Below are 27,657 nucleotides of genomic sequence, written 5' to 3' on the forward strand. Positions count from 1 at the left end.
AGATTTGAAGTACCTCATGCGACGTCGTTTAGTCTTGTTCGAATTGGACCGGACAGGGGGATGTTGGATTGGGCTGTGGGGGGGAATTAACTCATTTGGGCCTAGATTTTAATCCAGGTCCGATTTTGCATATATATACATTTTTTTTATTTTTTTCTAATTTAAATTTCTAATTTTAATTGTAAAACAATTTTAAATTCGCAAAATATATTAATTATTTTATAACAATTATTTAACACATAGACAAAACATCAATCACACAGTGGAATATTTAAAATAGAACTATTGCATATTTTTGTGATTTTATTTAAATTATCTTTTAAATGTATCATTAAATCCTATATGCATGCAATATGTATTTTATTTTATTTTTTCATTTTATTATGACAATGTAAACACTTACGGACATAACACAAGTATTTAACACCACGCAAATTCAAAAATTACACAGTAAAAGAAATTTATTTTATTTTTTGATTTATTTTGGAGTAGTTTTTCGTAAGGCAAAAATCACGTGCTCACAGCTGCCCCTCTTTGTGCGGAAACTCGAAGAGTTTTCGTGCAAAGATAACCGAAATAACTTCTTCTCCCCGCCCTTTTCCCCCAGTTCCTCGTACATACGGCTATAAGCTGCAGTCTTCGCCTCTGTGACCGACAGTTTAGCTTATTTCCTAGCTACCTTATATCTCTCCATGCACGCTCGCCTCTCCTCCTCACCTATGCTCCCCACTAACTTCAGGTATGCCGCCTTCTTCGCTTCCACTTTACCTTGGACCACTTCATTCCACCACCAGTCAGCTTTATGCCTACCAGATACACCAGTCGAGACCCCTAACACCTCTCTCGCAGACGCCCTTATACAGTTTGTTGTTGCTGACCACATAGTGTTTGCGTCCCCACTGCTCTTCCAAGCTCCCATAGCCAGCAACCGACACTCCAACTCTTGGGCTTTATCCTTAGTCAAGGCTCCCCACCTGATTCTCGGTGATGCCCGAGCAGACCGTTTCCTCCTCGATAACCTAATACCAACGTCTATCACCAAGAGTCTATGTTGTGTCGCGAGTGCCTTGCTTAAAATCACCTTGCAATCCTTACACAAACCGTTGTCACACCTCCTGAGGAGAAGATAGTCAATCTGAGTCTTCGCTACCCCATTTTGAAAAGTAACCAAATGCTCCCTCCTCTTCGGAAATCTAGAGTTCGCAATCACCAACCCAAAAGCCTTAGCGAAGTCCAACAGCGTGGTACCTCCTCCTTTCCTCTCCCCAAAGCCAAATCCTCCATGCACCTCGCCATAACCACCTGCGCTTGCCCCAATATGACCATTGAAATCTCCTCCTATAAATAGCTTCTCGGCAGGCGGGACCTGGCGCACAATCTCATATATCCCCTCCCAGAAGCGCTGTTTAACCTCTTCAGATAGGCCCGCATGCGGATCATGGCGCTAATGACGTTCAGGGTGTACTCTCCAACCACGAACTTAATAACCATCAATATATCATTCACTCGTCTAACTTCGACCACAAACTCTCTAAGTTCCCTATCCACCAAGATACCTACTCCATTCTTACCTCTCTCGACTCCTGAGTACCAAAGTTTATACCTGTCTGCATCCCTCGCACTCGACCCTACCCACCTTGTCTCCTAGACACACACTATGTTGACCCTCCTCTTCTGGAGAATCTTCGCCAACTCTATAGACTTACCCATCAATGTACCTACATTCTATGACCTGATTCTTAACCTATAGGCACCCCTATTCCTTTTACCTCTCTTGCCTCCCGGCGCACCCCCTAACCCCTGCCCTACCTCCCACCCTACCCCCCGAGGACATGACCTCACTCGACCATCCCAGACCACAACCACTATACCTATGACAGGCTAAGGGGAATCAATAACACACCCAAAGCAATGGACCAAGATAGGCAAAGACATGCTACAACTAATTAGCTCACTAATACAATGGATACACTAATATGAACTATGACTACAACAACTTAACTAACACAATAAAGGGGACAATGAAAAACGGGAGGTACCAAGTCCCGCCAGTAGAACCTGGGAGTTGTCTTGGAATATATGTCGAAGTTGCATCCACTTAGCACGTTCGCATCCAACTCCGGCTGACCCTTGTCGGGGTTGTTCCTTTTGTTTGCACCCGCGCGTCTCGCTCACCAAGAGTCCCTAACCTGAAATACACACACAACACCAGGAAGACAAACAAAGCCGGGGGTTGTCACCGCTACCACTAGTGAGGCCCCTCCTATAGCAAATGAGAGCTAAAAGGTTGCAAAAGATGCAGAGTTGGTAGGCGTTTCTTGAAATTACAAACCCAGATTTAAGAAACCCAGATTGATGTTTCTTGAATTCTAGATCTTGCACCACCGACACAATAAGGTACTAGGTAGCAGCTAAAAACCCAATGTAAGTCAGAGCTGAAGATTGTGATGAAATACCAGAACACCATAGATAATTAACACAAAGATTGTTAAACAACAGTCCACAGAAAAGCAAATCTGGTCAAATCAACAGAAGGGAAAAAAAAAGAAAAGGAGAAAAGAAGCTTTTCTTCTCTCTCCAGAGAAAGTTAACTAATACTATTGCAAATTACGTGTTGGGGAAATATAATGGGAGTTGATTCAAGGGGAAAATGACCAAAGCACTGGGAATGATTTTGGGTACAGAGGTTGAGTTCCTCAGTTTATAGAATACTAATAAAATACTAAGAAAAATTTCCAGAACCTTAAAATTCTCGTTGGTAAGATGAGAAGAATACCTGGCCACTGATTTGCATCGGCTCCGGGGCTGGAGCTTTTCGCCGGTCGATTTTGACCGTTACCTGATAGAGAGAGAGAGAGAGAGAGGAAAGAGGAAAAGAGAGAGAAAAAGCTCCATTGAAAATTGAAAAGAAAAGAAAAGAAATCAGCAAAAAGCTTTTAGAGCCAATAAGGCCCAAACGATTTTCTCCTCTAATTTCAGGCCAAAACTCCACCCCAAACCCGGTCCAAACCATTCAGCTATCTAGACGACTCAAACGACGCCGTTTTAAGTTCGATTATTTTAAGCAAATCCTGGCCCTTCATCTCAGGTTCATCCAATGGCCCTAAACACTTCCCCTATCTTTGTTTAAAAGTGTCAAAATTCCATCAGAAAACCTAATACCTTTTTTCACTTCACTTCCCCCATCTCTCAGACCTTTAACCCTAGCCCGCCGCCCTCAAAAACTTCTACCATTTTTACCCGCGACTGACTTCTCCAATCAATCCCAAATCTTTATCACACAACCACCACCCACACCTAATTCCCAATCTACCACCATATCTTCTCAAATCCTCACCAAATCGGACCAATTTTGGATCTAAAAGAAAAGTATAAGAAAAGAAAAATCTTCCAAATTTTTGAGCTTCAATGAACGATTAGGGTTGAAATTGGTGTTGTTCGCCTGTTCTCGTGCGATTAATGCCAATTTTGGCTCAAAATCGAAAGTGTTGAAGGTCCATTCAAGCCCATTGTCCGTCTGCCTATTCTAGGTATTTTCCATCCATTTTTCTTTCTTTCGTCTTTCGCTTTATTCTCATCCTCATCTCCTTCTGATTCTTTTTTTTTTCTATTTTTCAATCGCGTCTGCGTGCATGTTAATCTTAAGTTTATTTTAGTCAGCATGTTTTTAATACATTTGATTTTGTTTGTTTGATTTTGCTCAAATTTCCTCCTGCTTTTATTTTCTTTGGAATCATGGCTTCAGGAGTTCCTATAACTTCGATTGACCCATTTTCTTGTGGTTTTCTGTTGGTTTTGAATTACAACTTGGGCTCTGTCAGTCAAAAGCCTAAAGAGGGGAAAGGTAAATGTTGGTCTGTCAGGCCCATGGGGTTAAGTTTGGTTCTGTTTTAACTTGACCCATGTTTGGTTCTTGAGAGTAATTAATAGGGGACTAAAGGGCATTTGGGGAATATATATTAAGGGAATCTTTTAAAAACTGATTGGGAAGCTTCCAGGAAAGAGGGAATTGGGTAGTTTCAGAAATTGGTTTTAAAATTTAGGGTTAAAAGTGAAAAATGAAAATTGGGGGAAAGGGTGAATTGATAAAATAGAGAAATCAATTCTGCTGCCCTAGGACCCTCTATATAAGCTTGCTTTCAGCAAAATGAGCGGTGTTTTTTACAAGATAAAAAGTTAGAAATGGCTGAAGAAACACAAAACATGGAGAGAGTCTGAAAAATCAGAAAGAAAAATACAAAAAAAATCACCATTATTGTTCCATTGAAGTTGGCGTATTCATTTTTCTTTGGTTTTTGAATTGCTCCTTTCTTCGGGGTTCAAAATATGACAAGCTTACTGATAAGTTGTTTTGCTGCTGCTTTAAGACCTGCTGTCATTTAGATTTCCCTGCTGATGCTCTGTTGGTCTTTTCTTTATCTTTTCAGGTATGTTTGAACTTTGAAAGTGCAAAAATGAAGGATTCAGTGTGCTTTGAATGAAATTGGACTTGCCTGCCAGATTTTGATTTCTTTTATTCAGCATTACATGTGTTAATTATTTGATAGCCATTTTTTTAGTTGTAATTAAATGTCAGCCCTAATACCCTATCCCCTAGTAAGATTCAGAGTTCATATGCTTAAGATCTAAGTCTGTATAGTATTCTATTTTGGGGAATGTGCTAAACTATGTTTGTGAAGCTGTCATGTGAGTTTGGACATTTGAAAATTTTGACATGTTTGGCAGGAAACTAGTAGGCATTCATATTTTTTTTTATATTTGGAATTGGACAGGGTTGAATCCATGCTAGTAGATGATTTTTTCTGAAAATCATGTTAGTTTTGTTTGGTTTTAAAAATCGAATTCTGTTATGATGTAAATAACAAGACAAACTGTATATGAGTTATTATGACATTAGGGGTTGTATTTTATTATAGAATGTGATTTGGCCTTAAAAAATATGTTTTGCATCCGTTTTAAAACTTGCAAGAATTGCTAGTATTTGTTTTAATCTCACGATTTTCATGAAGAAGTGTAATGTGTTTCAATTGGTTGTGCTGAGTCATGCAATTGGGCCTTTGGCGTTGGCCCAGTTGTGCCCAAATGCCCCTTCGCTGATCACATGCGTATTCTGGGCTTCGTGTGAGGCCAGTCGTCCTTTTTGCCTTGATATGGAAGCTTTCAAAAAGACATTTGGGCCTGCTGCCAGTTCAGGCCCTTCAAACAACCGAATACCCGATTTCTTTCAACACCAACCCTTTAATTATTAAGTTTTAGTTTGAATTTTAGCTTAAAATAGATTCAAACTCCCTTAGTCTTTTTTAATTAGTTGGACTCTTTTAAATTAGACTGGGGTGTGCCATGTTACCAAAACCATTGATCCATGGCCCTCAAAAGATTAGTTCAAACATTCTTTGAAATAATAGACTTGAGGTGTGCCATTTCCAGTAAATAACCCACAACCCTCATATAATTGTTACTGACTCTTTAAAATCGGGGTGTGCCATCAATTGAATTTCCCATGGCCCTCGCAAACTTCATTATTAATTTGAACTTTCGTAGTCGCTTTAGGCGCGTTCTTTAAATTGATTTTCTTTAATTACTAATTTCGGGTGTTCATTTCATGTGACCCAATTTCAATTCTTAACAACGTTAAATAGAACGTGTCGCGAACTGCGGGTGCATTTCATGTGGCGTGGTTCAAGACATGTTTTAAATAACGTTGAATCTTCCTAAAAGTGGTTTGAAATAATTGAAAGCAGTTAATAAGCTAAAAATGCATCATAGGCTAAAACATGTAATTAATCAAATAATTAGGCCAATAATAATAGTTGAGCGACCGTGCTAGAACCGCGGAACTCGAAAATGCCTTACACCTTCTTTCAGGTTAATAGAATTCCTTACCCGGATTTTTTTGTTCGCAGACCATAAATGAGAGTCAACTTTCCTCGATTCAGGATTTAAAACCGGTGACTTGGGACACCATAAATTATCCCAAGTGGAGACTCTGAATAAATCAATAAATCCTGTCTTGATTGTCACTTAAATTAAAAAAACTCCCTTATACCCCTCTGGGGTAGGAAAAAGGAGGTGTGACAGCTCTGGCGACTCTGCTGGGGATCGAACCCAGAATCTCTGGTTCAGGGTTCAAGAATTCGAGCTTAGAATAATTATTATATTTGGCTTTATTTGTTATCTGGTTTTATTTACATGCCTAATTTGCTAAATGCTGCTTTTACCGCTTTGACATTTGGTAGAATTGTATATAAAAACTGCTACAAAACCCTCTTCTCTCTGAGTCTTCTAAATCATTTGGAAAGTGTGCACTTCGTGTGACTTCTCTTCTATTATAGTCATATTCCAATTTTAGAATGAGGTTTAGACACGTTGTAAAGCCGGTGAAGCTTTTGTATTCCCGGTACGCTGCCCCCCCTCCCGGCTCGAGCTGTCTGCTCGGGTAAGCTAGGTCTAGAACAAATAAACCCAGGTTTTCAAACCTAGTATAACATAGCCTCATGTTGGACCCCTAGTAGGAACGCTTATTTACATCATGTGCATTTTGACTTTGGGGACTCAACACAGGGGTTGGGTCCGTCTAGGACAGGCGCACTTGAAATCAAAAGATCATCCTGATGCATTTTGCTTGCTACTTGTGCATTTATTTGACTTGGATTGCATGTTGACCGGCTTCTAGAATAAGGGAGAAATGGAGAAAAACCAAATTGAGGTGAGAGAGAGGAAATTACCCGCCTGTGAAAAATCCTGGTGTCCAAAATACACCGAAACTCTGCCGAAATTTTCGAAAAAAAAGCTACTTCAAAAGTTTGTGTTTTCTGTTGCGTCAAAATTGACCGAACTACACAAGTTTGATTCTCACCGGATGTGAGATACGTAGGCAACCCTCATCGGGTCCAACTCCATTTTTGCAAAAATAACCCAAAAATATGGAGTGTCGCTATTTTGTCATAAATAAATTTGGTGACGCCATTCTTTTTCAAAATAGCCAAATGCCCCAAAAAGGCGCCGGAAGGCTGTTTTTGAAAGAATAGCTACCTAGGATCCTTTTTCAAAATTTTGGTTGATTAACAAACACAGCCCTAAAAAATTTTCTTTCCTGAGGTGATGAAGGGTTGTATTCGCAAGAATGTTTTTGTTCTAAATTTTGTGAAAATGGGTGTTTTTCTTTTGAGTCAAAATAAATCACAGTTTTTTAATCAATCACTTAAAATAAATGTGCAGGATGAGCACAATTGAAAATAAACCTTTCACAATCCACGAGGAAATTCCGTTAGAACTACATATGTGGTGGAATGATTTGGGAGAAGTCACCAGAAAAACTGTGATAAAAGCTTTGGGTGGTCTTGTTGGGCTTCTGAAGATTAAGCCGAGGAAAGATATAATTGAGGCTTTGATACCCTTCTGAGACCCAGCATATAATGTGTTCCATTTTGCTGATTTTGAGCTAACTCCTACGCTTGAGGAGGTAGCGGGTTACACTGGTTTTAGTGAGAATCTTAGAAACAAATACCTGGTGGCACCTAGAACAGTGACTCCTCATAAGTTTCTGTACCTTCTAAGCATCAATCGGGAAGTTCAAGACTGAAATTTGGCCAAGGGATTCTGCACATCCTACTTCTTATACCGACGTTACGGGAATCCCCATGGTTTTGAAATGCCAGATACTGGTCTTACTCATTCAGGGAACAAAAATAAGTGGGAAGCTCGGCGGGGATTGGCCTTTATAGTGGCATTCCTGGGTGTTTTGATTTATCCAAGAAAGGATGAAAACATAGAATTGGGGCTTGTGAGGATAGCTGACTTCATGACTAAAAAGGAAAATGGCACCATTGTACCGATGATCTTGGCGGAGATTTACCGAGCTCTAACTATTTGCCGAGAAGGAGAAAAGTTTTTCGAAGGATGCAATATGCTTCTACAACTCTGGATGGAGGAACACCTGTGTCACCGCCCGGGGTACATGAACCTTGGTATGACCAGTCTTCAATGCATTGAAAAACATGAACAGTGGGTGGAGGGCTATGAGTTTCCGGATGGTACGGAAGCATGGTTTGCACATTTGAGCTCCCTGACTACAAACAAGATTGAATGGACATTCGGGTGGCTCCCGGTCAATGAAGTCATTTATATGTCAACCGAAGTATGTTTTCTTCTACTGATGGGTCTCCGGAGCATTCAGCCTTATGCCCCGCACAGAGTTCTACGCCAGTTAGGCAGGTGCCAGACCATCCCACATGATGAGGATTTGAGTCGGCAGGTCATCGAATTGGAACCCAAAGCCGCTTTCCCGGAAGAAAGGGTGCGTCAGATTTGGCATCAATGTAGGTTCTTAGAGCCAAAGACTCAGGTACGAGATCTATCCAGAGGCGAGTTGGAGCCTAGTTACACGGCTTGGTACGGTAAAAGGTCCCAAGTCCATATAGAGCCCGAACGGCCCGCAAAAAGGCCCCATGTCCAACAATTCACTGATGAAGCGCAAGAGCAATGAGAATGGTTGGCAAAAGAGGCAAGCTACAGAGCCACCATAAGCAAATTGGAGGGATAGATCTGGGATCTTAAATTTGACAAAAGTGTACAAGCTGCTGCCGATGAAGGGGAGAAGAAGAAATTGGCTCATGAAAACAAGGCCCTTCGAGCACAGATCCAAAAAATGAAAATAGATGCTGAGAATCAGGAAAGGACACGAAAGTATGAAAGACTCATAAGTGGTCTCAAGAGGAAAATAGCTGAGTGCGAGGATGATCTGGAAAAATCTGAGGGTAATCTGGCGAGAGCCCGGGCATAGTTAGCGAAGAACGCAGAGGGGCAAGCAGAGTTTGTCCGGCAGTTGAAAAGGAAATACGAGGGAACAATCACCAATTTGAAGAAAAGACTAACTACCCTCAAAAATGAAATGGCCAAGCAAGCTAAGAACTTTAAAGCAGAAAGGGAACATTGCTATGCATTAATGTCCCAACTGGAGGAAGATATGCAACAGTTGCAAGGTCAAAACCATCGTGATGCCCAGGTGCTAGAAGCTAGAACTCAGCAAATAGGGCGTTTACTCCTAGAAAAGGGTGCCATCAGGGAGAGGGTTAGAGCCATTGCTGAGTACATCGTCATGAAGTGCCATGAATGTGAAGACATGACTACAACCATCTTTTTTGCTGCGGTAATGACCTTTGTTCACCAAATAATGAGTGACCTAGAGCGTCTTCAAGGGGATCATGCACATAGGCCCGTGGCGAGACCGACTGATGTCTCGCGCGCCCCTGGAGCAGTTGAGGTATTGATGTATTCATGATCTTCATTCGAGTCTGTGTTTTCATTTTCTTTGTTGGAGTCTATTAGTTTGTTTTCGAGTCTGTATTTTCATCTTTCTGTTGAAGTCTGTTAGTCCCCCTTTTCAAGTCTGTTAGTTTTATGATTAAATTCTGAAGGATGAGTCGTTGTAATCAAGCCATTTTTATTTTATGAAAATTTTGAAAACCTCGAAATGTTTGTTTTGTTTATTTTATTTTACACATATTCCCAGAACTATGCTTGGTCTGATTCATGCGGCGTCATGATACGTAGGCAATCCCCATAGAATTCGATCATAACCATGAAGAAAAAAAAAAGAAAAAAAAAGAGAAAAGACAAAAGAATTGTGGGAGGGAAATAATAGCAAAACAAGAGAGAAAATGAGGGAATAAAAGAAAAACAAGAATCAAGCAAAGAAAAGCAGGAATGAAAAGAAAGAGAGAAGTTGCAAAATGAAAATTAGAGAAAGCCGGGATGACGCAAGCAACCGATCAAATGCATAATAGAAATGGTTAACTGCTTAGGTGCATTGCATCCCCAACATGCGGTTGCCTATCTGTTAAGCCCTAATCGCTAACAAGTTTGTTGTTGTTTCAGTCCAGGCAGGTGGTTAGTTTGTTTGGCGTTTTGGTAACTCATCCGTACAACACCAGGTCCAAAGACAAGTTGATCATGGCTAACCAAGAACTGGACGCAAGTGTTATTGACCCGTCAAGAGAGGGGGAGGAGTCTGATGTTAACCTGAAAGAGGAGTTGTATAAGTTGAAACACCAGATGGCAGAGATGTACCAGGCATGGGTAAAAGGACATCCACCACCATCCTACCCCACCAACCCTGCTTTCGTCCTGCCGCTGGCTCAATCCCAAGAACCTCCCACTGTTGATTCATCTCTAGGATTCCCCATTTACTACCACTACCAAGGAACCACTTCCCAAACACCACGAGCACCACCACCCAAACCAGTCCCATACCCTCCTCCACCAGCCACCCTGTTTTTGTGGCACCCCCACCCGCTGCACTCCATTGATCCTCTAGTGAGCCCTTATTCCAAACCCAGGATAACCAGTACTATCCCCCAAAGCCTACTTTCGAGGTTCCATAAAATTACTCCTACACTCCTCATTTCGACCTTTCAGGTGAGACTGAGAAACCACCTAAGAACCCAGAGTAGGAGGAGATTTTCAGGAAGGTTAGAAGTCTGGAACAGTCATTCAGAAACATGTAGGGATTGGGAGGACAGGTGAGTATAGCCTGCAAGGATTTGTGTCTATTTCCCGATGTTCAGTTGCCTGTGGATTTAAGATGTCGAAGTTTTATTTGTATGACGAGACGAAGATCGGTGGCCCACTTGAGGGGATTCAACAGTAAAATGAAAGGGACCGGTGGGAAAAATAAGTTACTAATGGCATACTTTAGCCAAAGTTTGAGTGGTTCGACATTGGAGTGGTACAATCGGCAGGATCACAGCAGATGGTATACCTGGGATGATTTGGCCCAAGCATTCGCTTGTCATTTCCAGTACAACATCGAGATTGTTCCAGATCGTTTGTCTTTGACTAATATTAAGAAGAAGCCTAGTGAAAGTTTCAGAGAATACGGTTTTCGCTGGAGAGAACAAGCGGCAAGAGTTAACCCCTCGATGGAGGAGAGCGAATTGGTGGAGTACTTCCTGCAAGCCCTGGAGCCCACTTACTTCAGCCATCTGATATCGTACATAGGCAAATCGTTCAATGAGGTAGTGAAGATGGGTGGCATGGTGGAAGAAGGGCTTAAATCAAGCAAAATCATAAGCTACTCAGCTATCAAAGCAACTACCCAAGCCATTCAGAACGGTACTGGGGGAGTGATTGGAAAGAAGAAGAAAGAAGATGTGGCAACAATTGATTCAGGATCATGGTTTTGACCCAGGGGCCCGTCACACCAATATACCCTGCCTCGACCCCATCACCGAACCTACAACCAAACCCCATATAACCCACCCCAACACTACTTCCCATCACCATACCCTCATATTTCTATCCACCATGCCCAAACATGCACTCAACCTCCTGCCTACGCACAATGGTGTGCCCCAGCCCCACAAAACACCTACCCAGCTCCACAAAATGCTTACCCACCCCTAAGAGCCTACTGAAACCCTATCGATCCAGGTTTCCGATCCAATCCAGCATTCAAAAACGAGAGGTTGCAGCAGAAGAAAACATTTACCCCATTGGGAGAGTCCTATACCAGTTTATTCCATAGATTGAGGCAATTAGATATGCTGAGGCCAATAGAGTCGAAATTGCCAAACCCTCCCCCAAAGAATCTTGATTACTCCGTGAGCTATGAGTATTGTTCTGGTACTCTGGGTCATGATACGAAAAAGTGTTGGCACCTGAAAAATGCCATTCAGGAGCTCATTGACACGAACCGGATTGAAGTCCAAACTCCAAAGGCACCCAATATCAACCAGAACCCATTAACAACCTATTAGGAAACAAATATTATTGAGATAGTACATAAGGGAGGGGAGCCCAAGAAGCCTTCATAGACCGTCATGATGATTCGGTCCAGTGAGGTCAAGCCAGTTAAAAAACCAACAGTTGAAGAATCAGTGAACAAGTTGAGCAAGGCAAACGGTAAACCATCTGTGGTAGTCAAGGAAGGACCCCCAAGTGATGTCGCGGCTAAGCAAGAAAAGCCAAAAGTGGTTGTGCCAGGAGTGGCAAACAAGCATATCATAATTGTAGAGGGTGCCCATACAGATCCTGTCATCATTAAGCCTGTAACTCAGTTGTCGATAATCAGCACCAAGGCCATCCTATGGAACTATGAACAGGTGATAGTGACCTATAAGGGAAAGGAAGTGAAAGAAGAAGTAAATGAGGCCCAATGATTAACTCGTTTGGGGAGATGCTTTGCCCCGTAAAAGTTAAGGAAAGCTTAAACATCCAGAGATAACCCAGTTCTTGTAAAGAAAGCAGTGACTGAAGAAGAGGCGGGGGAGTTTCTGAGAAAAATGAAGGTACAAGATTATTCCATTGTAGAGTAGTTGAGAAAGAGGACTGCTCAGCTTTTATTGTTGTCATTGTTAATCCACTCATACGAGCATCGTCAAGCCTTGTTTAAAATTCTGAACGAGGCTTATGTTCCCGACAAAATTTCAGTAAACCATCTGGAAAAGATCGCCAACAAAATATTTGAGTTGAACAGGGTCACCTTCTTTGATGATGAGTTGCCTGTGGAAGGTACTGAACACAACAAAGCTCTCTATGTTACGATAAAATGTGAAGATTCTGTGGTTACCAGGGTATTAGTTGACAATGGTTCTAGTGCAAACATCTGCCCTCTCTCTACTCTGAACAAGTTGAAAGTGGATTCACAAGAACAACATCTGCGTTTGGGGATTTGACGGTAGAGGGAAAGATTCAGTTGGTGATATAGTGCTTGAGTTGACAATAGGACCGGCGGAATTCACCATGGAGTTCTAGGTGCTGGACATAGCCGTCTCTTACAATTTTCTGTTAGGTCGACCTTGGATTCATGCCGCCAAAGCAGTCCCGTCCACTCTGCACTAGATGATCAAGTTCGAATGGGATAGACAGGAGATCATCGTGCATGACGAAGATAATTTGTGTGCTTACAGTGATGCCTATGTCCCGTTAATTGAGGTTGAAGATGACAAAGAGCCTTGGGTTTATCAAGTTTTTGAAACAGTGCCGGTCGAGAAAGTTCCAAAAGGGAGATGTGTTCCAACTCCAAAGATAACCTCTGTATCAGTCATGGTGTCCTTCAAAATGCTGAAGAATGGCTTTGTGCCCGGTAAAGGTCTGGGTGCATCCCTGCAAGGTATAATACAGCTAGTGTCCCTCCCTAAAAATTTGGGCACGTTCGGTCTTGGATTCAAACCTACAGAGGCAGATGTGAAAAGGGCTAAAAGGTTGAAACAGAAGGCGTGGGTACTTCCAAAGCCTATTCCGTGTCTCTCCAGGTCTTTTGTCAAGCCCGGCGCCAGGAAACGCCTAGTGAAGACCGTCCCAAGTTCTGTGGTTGACATTGATGAGGAGTTAATCGAAAGGTTCCAGAGGTTGTTTGATGATGTGAACATGGTAGAAGTTGGAGAAGGTCCTAACAAAGAGGACGTGCAGTTTGTCTGGCCAAATACAAAGCTTAACAATTGGAAGGCTACTCCTCTCCCTACCCGGAAGGAGTCTTGGCAGTTTGTTTTGTTTTCCTTTCTAGCTGGGTCATTCCAGGGTTGTGACCAGACTTTTATTTTTCACTTGTTGATGTACAAACCCTGTTATCCTTTTTTTTCAATGAAATGCAATTTCCCTTTTCCATCATTCCTGATAGTTTTATTTTGTTTTTCTTTTTTTCTCTGTACAGTTCTTTTTATGCTGGTTTCAATGACATGACATGCATGAGGAATCTTTGGCCCAGTCTTAAAAGTCAATCTAGTTCTGAAATAATAATCCAAGAAATAGAGTGTGATGATGAATCAGAATATGATGAGGATGAGGCCTTTGAAGAGATTAGTAAGGAACTAAGTCATTTTGAAGAAAAACCCAAGCCTAATCTGAATGAAACAGAATCAATAAATCTAGGGGATCCAGATAGTGTAGGAGAAACTAAGATAATTGTCCATGTTGAACTACAAATCAGGGAAGAAATAATTAAGGCATTGTTCGAGTATAAGGATATTTTTGCATGGTCGTATGATGACATGCCAGGCTTGAGTACTGATTTGGTGGTCCACAAACTGCCAGTTGATCCAGCATTTCCTCCCGTTAAGCAGAAGTTGAGAAAGTTCAAAATCGACATGAGTGTGAAGATTAAAGAAGAGGTCACCAAGCAGCTTAATGCAAAGGTCATTCGAGGCACGCGGTATCCCACGTGGTTAGCCAATGTTGTGCCTGTGCCAAAGAAGGATAGTAAGACCAGAGTGTGTGTTGACTACCGTGATCTCAACAAGGCAAGTCCTAAGGACAAATTCCCACTGCCAAATATCCATATTTTGATCGATAATTGTGCCAAGTATGAGATTGGGTATTTTGTGGATTGCTATGCAGGGTATCATCAGATATTAATGGAAGAGGAAGATGCAGAAAAGATGGCATTCATCACACTGTGGGGAACATACTGCTACCGGGGTCATGCCTTTTGGTTTGAAAAATATTAGGGCAACTTACATGAGGGCGATGACAACAATATTCCACGACATGATACACAATGAGATCAAGGTTTATGTGGATGATGTGATCATAAAGTCTAGGAAGCAGTCTGACCACGTCAGAGATTTGAGAAAGTTTTTCTAGAGGCTCCGCAGGTACAATCTTAAGCTCAATCCTGCAAAGTGCGCATTTGGTGTTCCATCGGGAAAATTGTTAAGATTTATAGTCAGTCGGCGGGGCATTGAATTGGATCCGTCAAAGATCAAAGCTATCCAGGAATTGCCACTGCCAAGGAACAAGACCGAAGTGATTAGTCTGTTAGGGAGGTTGAACTACATCACTAGGTTTATTGTTCAGTTCATGGCAACTTGTGAGCCTATCTTTAAGTTGCTGAAGAAGGATGCTACGGTTAGGTGGACTGATGAGTGTCAGGAAGCATTTGATAAGATAAAAGGGTACTTGTCAAACCCACATGTATTGGTCCCACCAGAATCGGGAAGACCTTTGATTCTGTATTTGATGGTCTTGGATAATTCATTTGGTTGTGTGTTGGGTCAGCATGACATCACTGGCAGGAAAGAGCAAGCAATCTACTATCTCAGCAAGAAGTTCACATCTTATGAGGTTAAGTATTCTCCCCTTGAAAGGACATGTTGCGCCCTGACTTGGGTAGCACAGAAGTTGAAGCATTATTTGTCATCCTACACTACTTACTTCATCTCTCGTCTGGATCCTTTGAAGTATATCTTTCAGAAGCTCATGCCCACAGGAAGGCTCACAAAGTTGCAGATCTTGCTCACAAAGTTTGACATCGTATATGTGACATGGACGGCGATGAAAGACCAAGCTTTGGCTGACCACTTGGCCGAGAACCCGGTGGACAAAGAATATGAATTGTTGAAGACTTATTTTCCTGATGAAGAGGTAATGCACATTGACGAGGTCGAAAATGAGGAAAAGCCCGGTTGGAAACTCTTCTTTGATGGGGCCGCTAACATGAAAGCCGTTGGTATAAGAGTGTACTCATTTCTAAAATAGGGCATCACTACCCTGTCTCTGCTCAGCTTCGTTTCTATTGCACCAACAACATGGCCGAGTATGAAGCGTGCATTTTGGGTTTGAGATTAGCTGTAGATATGGGAATCCATGAAGTCTTGGTCTTGGGAGACTCGGACCTTCTGGTGCACCAGATTCAAGGAGAATGGGAGACGCATGATTTAAAACTTATACCGTATCGACAATGTCTGCACGATCTTTGGCAATGGTTTCAATCAATAGAGTTCAGGCACATTCCAAGGATCCATAATGAGGTTGTTGATGCTTTGGCCACCTTGGCGTCGATGTTGCACCATCCGGACAAAGCTTATGTTGACCCTCTGCATATTCAAGTTCGTGATTAGCATGTCTACTGTAATGTGGTTGAAGAAGAACTTGATGGCGAACCATGGTTCCATGACATCAAGGAGTATATCAGGATGGGGGTGTATCCGATACAAGCCACGAGTGATCAAAAGAGAAAAATTCGACGTTTGACAAGTGGATTTTTCTACAGTGGAGGAGTTCTTTACAAAAGAACTCCAGATCTCGGGTTGTTGAGGTGCATCGATGCAAAGCAAGCCACGACTATCATGACCAAAGTACATTCCGGGGTTTGCGGGCCGCATATGAGTGGGTATGTTCTGGCAAAGAATATTCTTCGAGCGGGTTATTATTGGCTTATCATGGAGTGAGATTGTATCAGTTTTGTGCGCAAATGTCATCAATTCCAAGTACACAGAGATTTGATTCATTCTCCGCCATGTGAATTGCACACAATGTCCGCACCATGGCCCTTTGTTGCTTGGAGTATGGATGTCATCGGACTAATTAAGCCAGCAGCATCCAATGGACACAGGTTTATTCTGGTGGCCATTGACTATTCACTAAGTGGGTTGAAGCTAAAACTTTCTAATCTGTGACCAAGAAGGCAGTGGTCGACTTCGTGCATGCAAATATCATTTGTCGGTTTGGGATTCCAAAGGTGATCATCACAAATAATGGTGCTAATATTAACAGTCATTTGATGAAAGAAGTGTGTCAATAATTTAAGATTACACATCGAAACTCCACCCCGTACCGCCCCAAGGAGAATGGAGCAGTCGAGGCAGCCAACAAAAACATAAAGAAGACACTTAGGAAAATGGTGCAAGGTTCCAGGCAATGGCATGAAAAGTTGCCCTTTGCATTGTTGGGTTATCGCACTACCGTTCGCACTTCAGTAGGTGCAACTCCTTATTTGTTAGTATATGGCACAAAAGAAGTGATACCCGCGGAAGTTGAAATCTCATCCCTTCGGATTGTCACTAAAACCGAAATTGATGATGATGAGTGGGTCAAAACCCGTATAGAGCAATTGAGTTTGATTGATAAGAAAATATTGGCGGCAGTGTGTCATGGCCAGTTATATTAAAAGAGAATGGCGAGAGCATACAACAAAAAGGTGCGTCCACGGAACTTTGAAGTGGGTCAATAAGTATTGAAACGCATCTTTCCACATCAGGCTGAAGCGAAAGGCAAGTTCGCCCCAAATTGGCAGGGGCCGTTCATCGTAACGAGAGTGTTGTCCAATGGTGCTTTAATTTAACAGATATAGAAGGTAAATATGTATACATGGCTATCAATTCTAATGCAGTCAAAAGATATTATGTATGATTTCTTTGGTTTAAATTGTGTTTGTTTGTACTTGGCATGTTTTGAAGATTGGAATGATGAAGATATTTTGTTCTGCTATCTAAACACTTTATCCCTTGTTACCCCTTTGAGCCTTATTTATTTTCTTTCATACCCCTCTTTTGGAATCAGTATCGAAATTCCGAAACATAAACGCAAAAGGTAAGTAAAGAAGTAAAAAAGGAAAGAGAAGAGAAAAGAAAGGGAAAGAATGGAAAAAGAATGAAAAGAAAGAAAAAGAGAAAAGAAAAGAAGAAAAAAAAAGAAGAAAGAAGAAAAAAGAAAAAAAAGAAAGGAAAGAAAAAGAAAAAAATAAAGAGAAAGAAAGGAAAGGAGAGGAGTAACAACCACAAAGCAATTCCTATCACATGAATTACGTTCGACCTGATTCCTTTTAAGGATGGTAGGCAGCCTCACGGTTCGGTCCCATCAAAATAGAAATCCAGAAGTCCCCAAGCAAAGAAACTGGGGCAGAAAATTATGGTTGTTGTAAGAAATCTGATTCCAAGAATTGTAATTTTGAACCCATTCAAGTTGTTTTGAGCCTTTGTGATACCCTTTCTTTCTAACCCTATCCAAAAACCCACATTACGGACCAAAGAAAGACCTTCCGATCAGTTTTCAAGAGATGCCAAATCGAGCAAGTAGAGGTGTGATTCGTATCAGGGGCAACACTCCATTTTGAGCAGGGAAGTGAAAAATGAGAGAGTCTTAGTGGTGAAAACCCTCATGGGTACCGTAAGGCGATGGAAAGCTGAGAGAAATCAAAAATGAGAGTGTCTTATTGGTGAAAACCCTCACGGGCACCATAAGGTGACATTGAGTTGAGAGATAAATAAATAAGAGAGGTTTGTTGGTAAAAAACCTTCAGGGCACCGCAAACCGAATAAGGTTGTTAACTTGGTAAGGGAGTTAGATTATGGGAACCACATGCAAAAAAGTGTGAAGATTGAAAGAAGATTGGATGAATAGGCTGGGCTGATTAATTCGAAATGCATGTCATGATCATTGGTACCAGTTGTTCCACTTAGATAAGTCTCTTTTCCTTTTCCCCTATCAAACAGTCATTTTGTTTTGGATTTTCTTTTATTCCTAACTGTCAAAGTCATTGCATTTAATTTCTTTTGGGTTTATTTCTCTAAGGTTTTTCCAATATCAGCCTTGTTTAAGCACGTAAGAAAGAATTTCAAAGCTTACTACCAACTTCCAAATCGCACAAAGCAAAGTGCGGCCAAAGTATACCAGAAATAGCATGATGCAAAAGTTGAAAGAATAAGGTGTTGTGAAAGTTCAAACGGACGAATGGTTTGTGAATTTTGTGGAAGATGCAGAAGTTCAAATGGGGAAGGACAGAAGTGTAAAACAATGGGTTGAGTGTAGAACGTTTGGGTCATTCAGGGTTCTGTGGTTGAAATTCAGTCAGAAAGACAAACAATCCCAGGCCAGTTCAAGGCAGCTAGTCAAAGCAAGGCAGGGCAGTGAGAGGATCACCGTCAACAAGAATGCTGCAAACTAACCACCACATTTTAAAACTGACAAGATTTTTCTTTGATTGAAACAAGGGAAGAAAATTTTGTTTGTTTCAGAGAAACCCTCCATAAGGAAAGCAAGTACCGGACAGGTTCGATCGTAAATCCTCAAGACCCTCCTGGACAATGGGACCTAGTTTAAAATTCAAAACATTCATGAGTCCGAGATCTAACATAAGTTTTATCTTGAGGAAATATAAGTTGGCTTTGAAGTTTTCATTCTTAGGATAGGATTCAATTCGAAATTTTCAGGACCCTCCTGAATAATGGGACTTAGATTTAAGACCTCCATTAGATAACAAGATTTAGCTTAAGTTCTACCGTAGGGAAATATAATTTAGCCTTAAAATTATCACTCTTAAGATAAGATTTGATTTTAACTTTCAGGACCCTCCTGGATAATGGGATCTAGCTTTTAAATTCTTAGAGATATTTGGTAATATGATTCAATTAACACTCACCGATGTGCCCAGCTACCAAACTGGGGCAGGAAATTTTCTTTGTTTTGTCTATTCTGTTGTAATCAGGCGCCCACCTGGAGAGCAAGGGAGAACAAGATGAGTTTCAAGAATGGAAAGCAGTTCAGGTTCAAGCAATTAGGAACCCACCTGGAAAAACAAGGGAAGACAGTTCAAAGGAAAAACGATTGCAAGAGGAAGTAGTTCAAGTTCAGTAATCAGGAGCCCACCTGGAGAACAAAGAGAAAACAAATCAGGTTCCGAGGAAAAGCAATTAAAGTTTTGGTAATCAGGCGCCCACCTGGAGAACAAAGGGAAAACAATTCAAGTTTCAAAGGAAAGGAATATAATTCAAGTTCAGCAGTCAGGAGCCCACCTAGAGAACAAAGGGAAAAGCAAGTCAAGTATCGGTAATCAGGAGTCCACCTGGAGAACAAAGGGAAAGCAGTTCAAGTATCGGTAATCAGGAGCCCACCTGGAGAACAAAGGGAAAGCAATTCAAGTGTTGGTAATCAGGAGCCCATCTGGAGAACAAAGCGAAAAGCAATTCAAGTGTTGGTAGTCAAGAGCCCACCTGGAGAACAAAGGGAAAAGCAATTCAAGTGTTGGTAATCAGGAATCCACCTGGAGAACAAAGGGAAGCAGTTCAAGTTTCGAGGAAAAATCGTGTAAACGTTGGTAATCAGGAGCCCACCTAGAGAACAAAGAGAAAGCAGGAATGTTCAAAGGAAGACGGTGCAAGTTCGGCAATTAGGCGTCCACCTGGAAAACAAAGGGAAAACGAGTCAAGTGTCAGAGGAAAGGAAGATAATTCAAATGTTGGTAATCAGGCGCCCACCTGGAGAACAAAGGGAAAGCAGCAATGTTCAAAGAAAGATGGTTCAAGTTCAGCAATCAGGTACCCGCCTGGAGAACAAAGGGAAAGCACCTCAGAATAGGGCTGCTTATCGGGCGGATTGAGCGGTTATTTACTCTTAACGGTTTGACTTATCGATTATCGGCTTTTAAATGTATTAATCCGCTAGCCGCCCGATAAGGTATCAGACAGATTGGTATCGGTTTAGCTCTTATCGGGTGGTTTATTGGCCTAGCAAAATTATCAATGATTCTAGAAATCCAGCAGTACTACCAGAAGAAGGAAAATAAGCAAAAAAATATAGACTTGACATGACCTTGGTTTAAAAAAGAATGACAAGAAATGGCTACTCTTTGCGCTTCTCTTCGACAATAGATTCCTCTTGAAATCATTAAGGTTTGTGAAACGTGTGTTCCTTTTTTCTTTAGATTTCCCAACTTTCTAATTAAGGTCTAGTCTCATTAATTTCTCGGGACAGATCTGTTGTTTCATCTAATTAATGTTCATAAAATATAAGCAATTTATGTATGTCATTTTGCTCTGGAAGTGATAGATAATGAATCAATTTCTTTTATTTTTGTTAGTGTTGTAATAAATCAGAAACTTTTTATTCAACTTCTACTTCCAGTTAAATTGAATATATTCCTATACTCATATTTAGCAAAATTTGATCAATTCTATATTCCATTACTAGACTCATTATATATATATATATATATATATATATATTTCTTAACGGATTAACGGATTATCCGTTAGGAAAATTGAATAATCTGCCCCCAAACCGATAAGTCGTTAATAAAAAAAATTTAATCGGTTCCCCGTCCGTTAAGCCGTTAAGTCATTACCAGTAAGCCATTAAGCTTCGGTTCGGTTCGGTTTCGGATCGGCTTTGAACACCCCTACCTCAGAATACTGTTCAAGTCAGCAACAAAGGAATTTCGCTTGGAGAGTACAAGTCAACAGAGCAACAAAAATTGCAAGATCAAGTTTGAAGATATAGATAGGATTCTTGTAATTCATAGATCATAGTTTATTCTAGCTTCTTTTATTTTGTCTTGGTAAAATAAGGAATTCAGCAAGTAGTAGCAGCAACAGCAACAGTGAAATCACAGCTTCCTGGTAGTCCCAGCTACCAAAACTTCCCGAACTACACTGACCTGATTCCTTTATTGCCAAGGATATGTAGGCAACCTCGGAAGCAGAGTGCGGTTAAATCTTTCAAAAATGCTTCCCACTGAGTATTCAAGAGGGCAAAAATCGCTCGTATCCGCTCACTTTATCTTTGCACGAAAACCCTTCGTGTTTTCGAGCAAAGAGGGGCAGCTGTGAACACATAATTTTTGCCCTATATGAAATACTCCTACAGAATCCCAAAGAAATAGATTTTTCTTTTAATTATTTGCCATTTTAGGAATTTTGTAGAGTTTTCTTAATTATTTGCATTTTCTATGCATGATTAATTTTTATTTAAATCATGAAAATACAACAATAATCTGCATTTGCATTTAGGATTTATTTTTACATATGTAGGTTAATTAGTAAATTAGTTGTTTTATAAAAATAAAAAATCACAAAAATGACTAACTTTGCATTTTTAACCTTTTTAATTTTAAATTTTGTAGTTCTTCTTTTAATTTAGGAGTTAATCAATTTTTGTAAATACTATGATTAGTAATTAGTTTAATTTGGTAAATTAATTTAGTTTAAGAGTTAATTTAGATTTTAAATTAATTTGAAAAGGAAAAAGAAAAATTGAAAAGAAAAGAAATGAGCAAAAGGCTTTTACAACCAATAAGGCCAAACGATTTTCTCCTCTAATTTCAGGCCCAAACTCCACCCCAAACCCGGTCCAAACCATTCAGCCATGTAGACAACTCAAACGACGCCGTTTTGAGTTGGATTGTTTTAAGCAAATCCTGGCCCTCCATCTCAGGTTCATCCAATGGCCCTAAACACTTCCCCCATCTTTGTTTAAAAGTGTCTGAATTCCATTAGAAAACCTAGTACCTTTTTTCACTTCACTTCCCCCATCTCTCAGACCTCTAACCTTAGCCCGCCGCCCTAAAAATCTTTCACCATTTCCACCAGCGACTGACTTCCCCAATCAACCCCAAATCTTTACCACACAACACCACCCACACCTGATTCCCAATCTACCACCATATCTCCTCAAATCCTCACCAAATTGGACCAGTTTCTTTGATTGAAACAAGGGCAGAAAATTTCGTTTGTTTCGGAGAAACCCTTCATAAGGAAAGCAAGTACCGGATAGGTTCGATCGTAAATTCTTAGGACCCTCATGGACAATGGGACCTAGTTTAAAATTCAAAACATTCAAGAGTAACAAGATCTAACATAAGTTTTATCTTGAGGAAATATAAGTTGGCTTTGAAGTTTTCATTCTTAGGATATGATTCAATTCGAAATTTTCAGGACCCTTCTGATTAATGAGACTTAGATTTAAGACCTCTATTAGATAACAAGATTTAGCGTAAGTTCTACCGTAGGGAAATATAATTTAGCCTTAAAATTATCACTCTTAAGATAAGATTTGATTTTAACTTTTAGGACCCTCCTGGATAATGGGATCTAGCTTTTAAATTCTTAGAGATATTTGGTAATATTTTTCAATTAACACTCACCGATGTGCCCAGCTACCAAACTGGTGCAGGAAATTTTCTTTGTTTTGTCTATTCTGTTGTAATCAGGCGCCCACCTGGAGAGCAAGGGAGAACAACATGAGTTTCAAGAATAGAAAGCAGTTCAGGTTCAAGCAATTAGGCACCCACCTAGAAAAACAAGGGAAGACAGTTCAAAGGAAAAACGGTTGCAAGAGGAAGTAGTTCAAGTTCAGCAATCAGGAGCCCAACTGGAGAACAAAAGGAAAACAAATCAGGTTCCGAGGAAAAGCAATTTAAGTTTTGGCAATGAGGCGCCCACCTGGAGAACAAAGGGAAAACAATTCAAGTTTCAAAGGAAAGGAATACAATTCAAGCTCAGCAGTCAGGAGCCCACCTAGAGAACAAAGGGAAAAGCAAGTCAAGTGTCGATAATCAGGAGTCCACCTGGAGAACAAAGGGAAAGAAGTTCAAGTATCTGTAATCAGGAGCCCACCTGGAGAACAAAGGGAAAACAATTCAAGTGTTGTTAATCAGGAGACCATCAGGAGAACAAAGCGAAAAGCAATTCAAGTGTTGGTAATCAGGATCCCACCATTCAAGTGTTGGTAGTCAGGAGCCCACCTGGAGAACAAAGGGAAAAGCAATTCAAGTGTTGGTAATCAGGAACCCACCTGGAGAACAAAGGGAAGCAGTTCAAGTTTCGAGGAAAAATCGTGTAAACGTTGGTAATCAGGAGCCCACCTGGAGAACAAAGAGAAATCAGGAATGTTCAAAGGAAGACGCTGCAAGTTCGGCAATCAGGCGTCCACCTGGAAAACAAAAGGAAAACAAGTCAAGTGTCAGAGGAAAAGAAGATAATTCAAATGTTGGTAATCAGGCGCCCACCTGGAGAACAAAGGAAAGCAGCAATGTTCAAAGAAATATGGTTCAAGTTCAGCAATCAGGTACCTGCCCGGAGAACAAAGGGAAAGCACCTCAATACACGGTTCAAGTTAGCAACAAAGGAATTTCGCTTGGAGAGTACAAGTCAACTGAGCAACAGAAATTGCAAGATCAAGTTTGAAGATATAGATAGGATTCTTGTAATTCATAGATCATAGTTTATTCTAGCTTCTTTTATTTTGTCTTGGTATAATAAGGAGTTCAGCAAGCAGTAGCAGCAGCAGCAACAGTGAAATCACAGCTTCCTGGTAGTCCCAGCTACAAAAATTTCCCGAACAACACTGACCTGATTCCTTTAGAGCCAAGGATATGTAGGCAACCTCGAAAGCAGGGTGCGGTCAAATCTTTCAAAAATGCTTCCCACGGAGTATTCAAACGGGAAAAAATCGCTCGTATCCGCTCACTTTATCTTTGCACGAAAACTCTTCGTGTTTCCGAGCAAAGAGAGGCAGCTGTGAGCACGTGATTTTTGCCCTATATGAAATACTCCTACAGAATCCCAAAGAAATAGATTTTTCTTTTAATTATTTGCCATTTTAGGAATTTTTGTAGAGTTTTCTTAATTATTTGCATTTTCTTTGCATGATTAATTTTTATTTAATCATGAAAATACAACAATACTCTGCATTTGTATTTAGGATTTATTTTTACATTTTTAGGTTAATTAGTAAATTAGTTGTTTTATAAAAATGAAAAATCACAAAAATGACTCACTTTGCATTTTTAACCTTTTTAATTTTAAATTTTGTAGTTCTTCTTTTAATTTAGGAGTTAATCAATTTTTGTAAATACTATGATTAGTAATTATCTTAATTTGGTAAATTTATTTAGTTTAAGAATTAATTTATATTTTAAATTAATTTGAAAAGGAAAAAGAAAAATGGAAAAGAAAAGAAAAGAAAAGAAATCAGCAAAAGGCTTTTACAACCAATAAGGCCAAACGATTTTCTCCTCTAATTTTAGGCCCAAACTCCACCCCAAACCCGGTCCAAACCATTCAGCCATCTAGACAACTCAAACGACGCCATTTTGAGTTCGATTGTTTTAAGCAAATCCTGGCCCTCCATCTCAGGTTCATCCAATGGCCCTAAACACTTCCTCCATTTTTGTTTAAAAGTGTCTGAATTCCATCAGAAAACCTAGTACCTTTTTTCACTTCACTTCCCCCATCTCTCAGACCTCTAACCCTAGCCCGCCGCCCTAAAAAACTTTCACCATTTCCACCGGCGACTGACTTCCCCAATTAACCCCAAGTCTTTACCACACAACCACCACCCACACCTGATTCTCAATCTACCACCATATCTCCTCAAATCCTCACCAAATCGGACCAGTTTCTTTGATTGAAACAGGGGCAGAAAATTTCGTTTGTTTCGGAGAAACCCTCCATAAGGAAAGCAAGTATCGGACAGGTTCGATCGTAAATCCTCAGGACCCTCCTGGACAATGGGACTTAGTTTAAAATTCAAAACATTCATGAGTAACGAGATCTAACATAAGTTTTATCTTAAGGAAATATAAGTTGGCTTTGAAGTTTTCATTTTTAGGATATGATTCAATTCGAAATTTTCAGGACCCTCCTGAATAATGGGACTTAGATTGAAGACCTCCATTAGATAACAAGATTTAGCGTAAGTTCTACCGTAGGGAAATATAATTAGCCTTAAAATTGTCACTCTTAAGATAAGATTTGATTTTAACTTTCAGGACCCTCCTGGATAATGGGATCTAGCTTTTAAATTCTTAGAGATATTTGGTAATGTGATTCAATTAACACTCACCGATGTGCCCAGCTACCAAACTGAGACAGGAAATTTTCTTTGTTTTGTTTATTTTGTTGTAATTAGGCGCCCACCTGGAGAGCAAGTTAGAACAACATGAGTTTCAAGAATGGAAAGCAGTTCAGTTTCAAGCAATTACGCACCCACCTGGAAAAACAAGGGAAGACAATTCAAAGGAAAAACGGTCGCAAGAGGAAGTATTTCAAGTTCAGCAATCATGAGCCCACCTGGAGAACAAAGGGAAAACAAATCAGGTTCCGACGAAAAGCAATTATAGTTTTGGCAATCAGGCACCCACCTGGAGAACAAAGGGAAAACAATTCAAGTTTCAAAGGAAAGGAATACAATTCAAGTTCAGCAGTCAGGAGCCCACCTGGAGAACAAAGGGAAAAACAAGTCAAGTGTCGGTAATCAGGAGTCCACCTGGAGAACAAAGGGAAAGAAGTTCAAGTATCGGTAATCAGGAGCCCACCTGGAGAACAAAGGGAAAACAATTCAAGTGTTGGTAATCAGGAGACCATCTGGAGAACAAAGCGAAAAGTAATTCAAGTGTTGGTAATCAGGAGCCCACCATTCAAGTGTTGGTAGTCAGGAGCCCACATGCAGAACAAAGGGAAAAGCAATTCAAGTGTTGGTAATCCGGAATCCACCTGGAGAACAAAGGGAAGCAATTCAAGTTTCGAGGAAAAATCGTGTAAACGTTGGTAATCAGGAGCCCACCTGGAGAACAAAGAGAAAGCAGGAATGTTCAAAGGAAGACGGTGCAACTTCGGCAATCAGGCGTCCACCTGGAAAACAAAGGGAAAACAAGTCAAGTGTCAGAGGAAAGGAAGATAATTCAAATGTTGGTAATCAGGCGCACACCTGGAGAACAAAGGGAAAGCAACAATGTTCAAAGAAAGATGGTTCAAGTTCAGCAATCAGGTACCCGCCTGGATAACAAAGGGAAAGCACCTCAAAATACGGTTCAAGTCAGCAACAAAGTAATTTTGCTTGGAGAGTACAAGTCAACAGAGCAACAGAAATTGCAAGATCAAGTTTGAAGATATAGATAGGATTCTTGTAATTCATAGATCATAGTTTAGTCTAGCTTCTTTTATTTTTTATTGGTGTAATAAAGAGTTCAGCAAGCAGTAGCAGCAGTGAAATCACAGCTTCCTGGTAGTCCCAGCTACCAAAACTTCCCGAACTACACTGAGCTGATTCCTTTATAGCCAAGGATATGTAGGCAACCTCGAAAGCAGGGTGCGGTCAAATCTTTCAAAAATGCTTCCCACGGAGTATTCAAGCGGGTAAAAATCGCTCGTATCCGCTCACTTTATCTTTGCACGAAAACTCTTCGTGTTTTCGAGCAAAGAGGGGCAGCTGTGAGCACGCGATTTTTCCCCTATATGAAATACTCCTACAGAATCCCAAAGAAATAGACTTTTCTTTTAATTATTTGCCATTTTAGGAATTTTGTAGAGTTTTCTAAATTTTTGGCATTTTCAGTGCATGATTAATTTTTATTTAAATCATGAAAATACAACAATACTCTGCATTTGCATTTAGGATTTATTTTTACTTTTGTAGGTTAATTAGTAAATTAGTTGTTTTATAAAAATAAAAAATCACAAAAATGACTCACTTTGCATTTTTAACCTTTTTAATTTTAAATTTTGTAGTTCTTCTTTTAATTTAGGAGTTAATCAATTTTTGTAAATACTATGATTAGTAATTAGCTTAATTTGGTAAATTAATTTAGTTTAAGAGTTAATTTAGATTTTAAATTAATTTGAAAAGGAAAAAAAAATTGAAAAGAAAAGAAAAGAAAAGAAATCAGCAAAAGGCTTTTACAACCAATAAGGCCAAACGATTTTCTCCTCTAATTTCAGGCCCAAACTCCACCCCAAACCCGATCCAAACCATTCAGCCATGTAGACAACTCAAACGACGCCATTTTGAGTTCAATTGTTTTAAGCAAATCCTGGCCCTCCATCTCAGGTTCATCCAATGGCCCTAGACACTTCCCCCATCTTTGTTTAAAAGTGTCCGAATTCCATCAGAAAACCTAGTACCTTTTTTCACTTCACTTCCCCCATCTCTCAGACCTCTAACCCTAGCCCGCCGCCCTAAAAACCTTTCACCATTTCCACCGGCGACTGACTTCCCCAATTAACCCCAAATCTTTACCACACAACCACCACCCACACCTGATTCCCAATCTACCACCATATCTCCTCAAATCCTCACCAAATTGGACCAGTTTCTTTGATTGAAACAGGGGCAGAAAATTTCGTTTGTTTCGTAGAAACCCTCCATAAGGAAAGCAAGTACCGGACA

The 27,657-nt window shown here is 40.4% G+C and overlaps 1 protein-coding gene across 1 annotated transcript; it reads right to left on the reverse strand.

The window, feature by feature from the left end:
- Positions 1 to 664: 664 nt before the first annotated feature.
- Positions 665 to 3,234, reverse strand: LOC138868358 (uncharacterized). The gene is made up of 2 exons (XM_070145909.1): positions 3,196 to 3,234; positions 665 to 1,444 (listed from the first exon to the last, which is right to left on the reverse strand). Exons 1-2 carry the CDS (start codon positions 3,232 to 3,234, stop codon positions 665 to 667), a joined length of 819 nt encoding a protein of 272 aa, XP_070002010.1.
- Between the last annotated feature and the right edge of the window lie 24,423 nt (positions 3,235 to 27,657).

This window comes from Nicotiana sylvestris, chromosome 5, assembly GCF_000393655.2.
Source record: "Nicotiana sylvestris chromosome 5, ASM39365v2, whole genome shotgun sequence".
Lineage (NCBI taxonomy): Eukaryota > Viridiplantae > Streptophyta > Magnoliopsida > Solanales > Solanaceae > Nicotiana > Nicotiana sylvestris.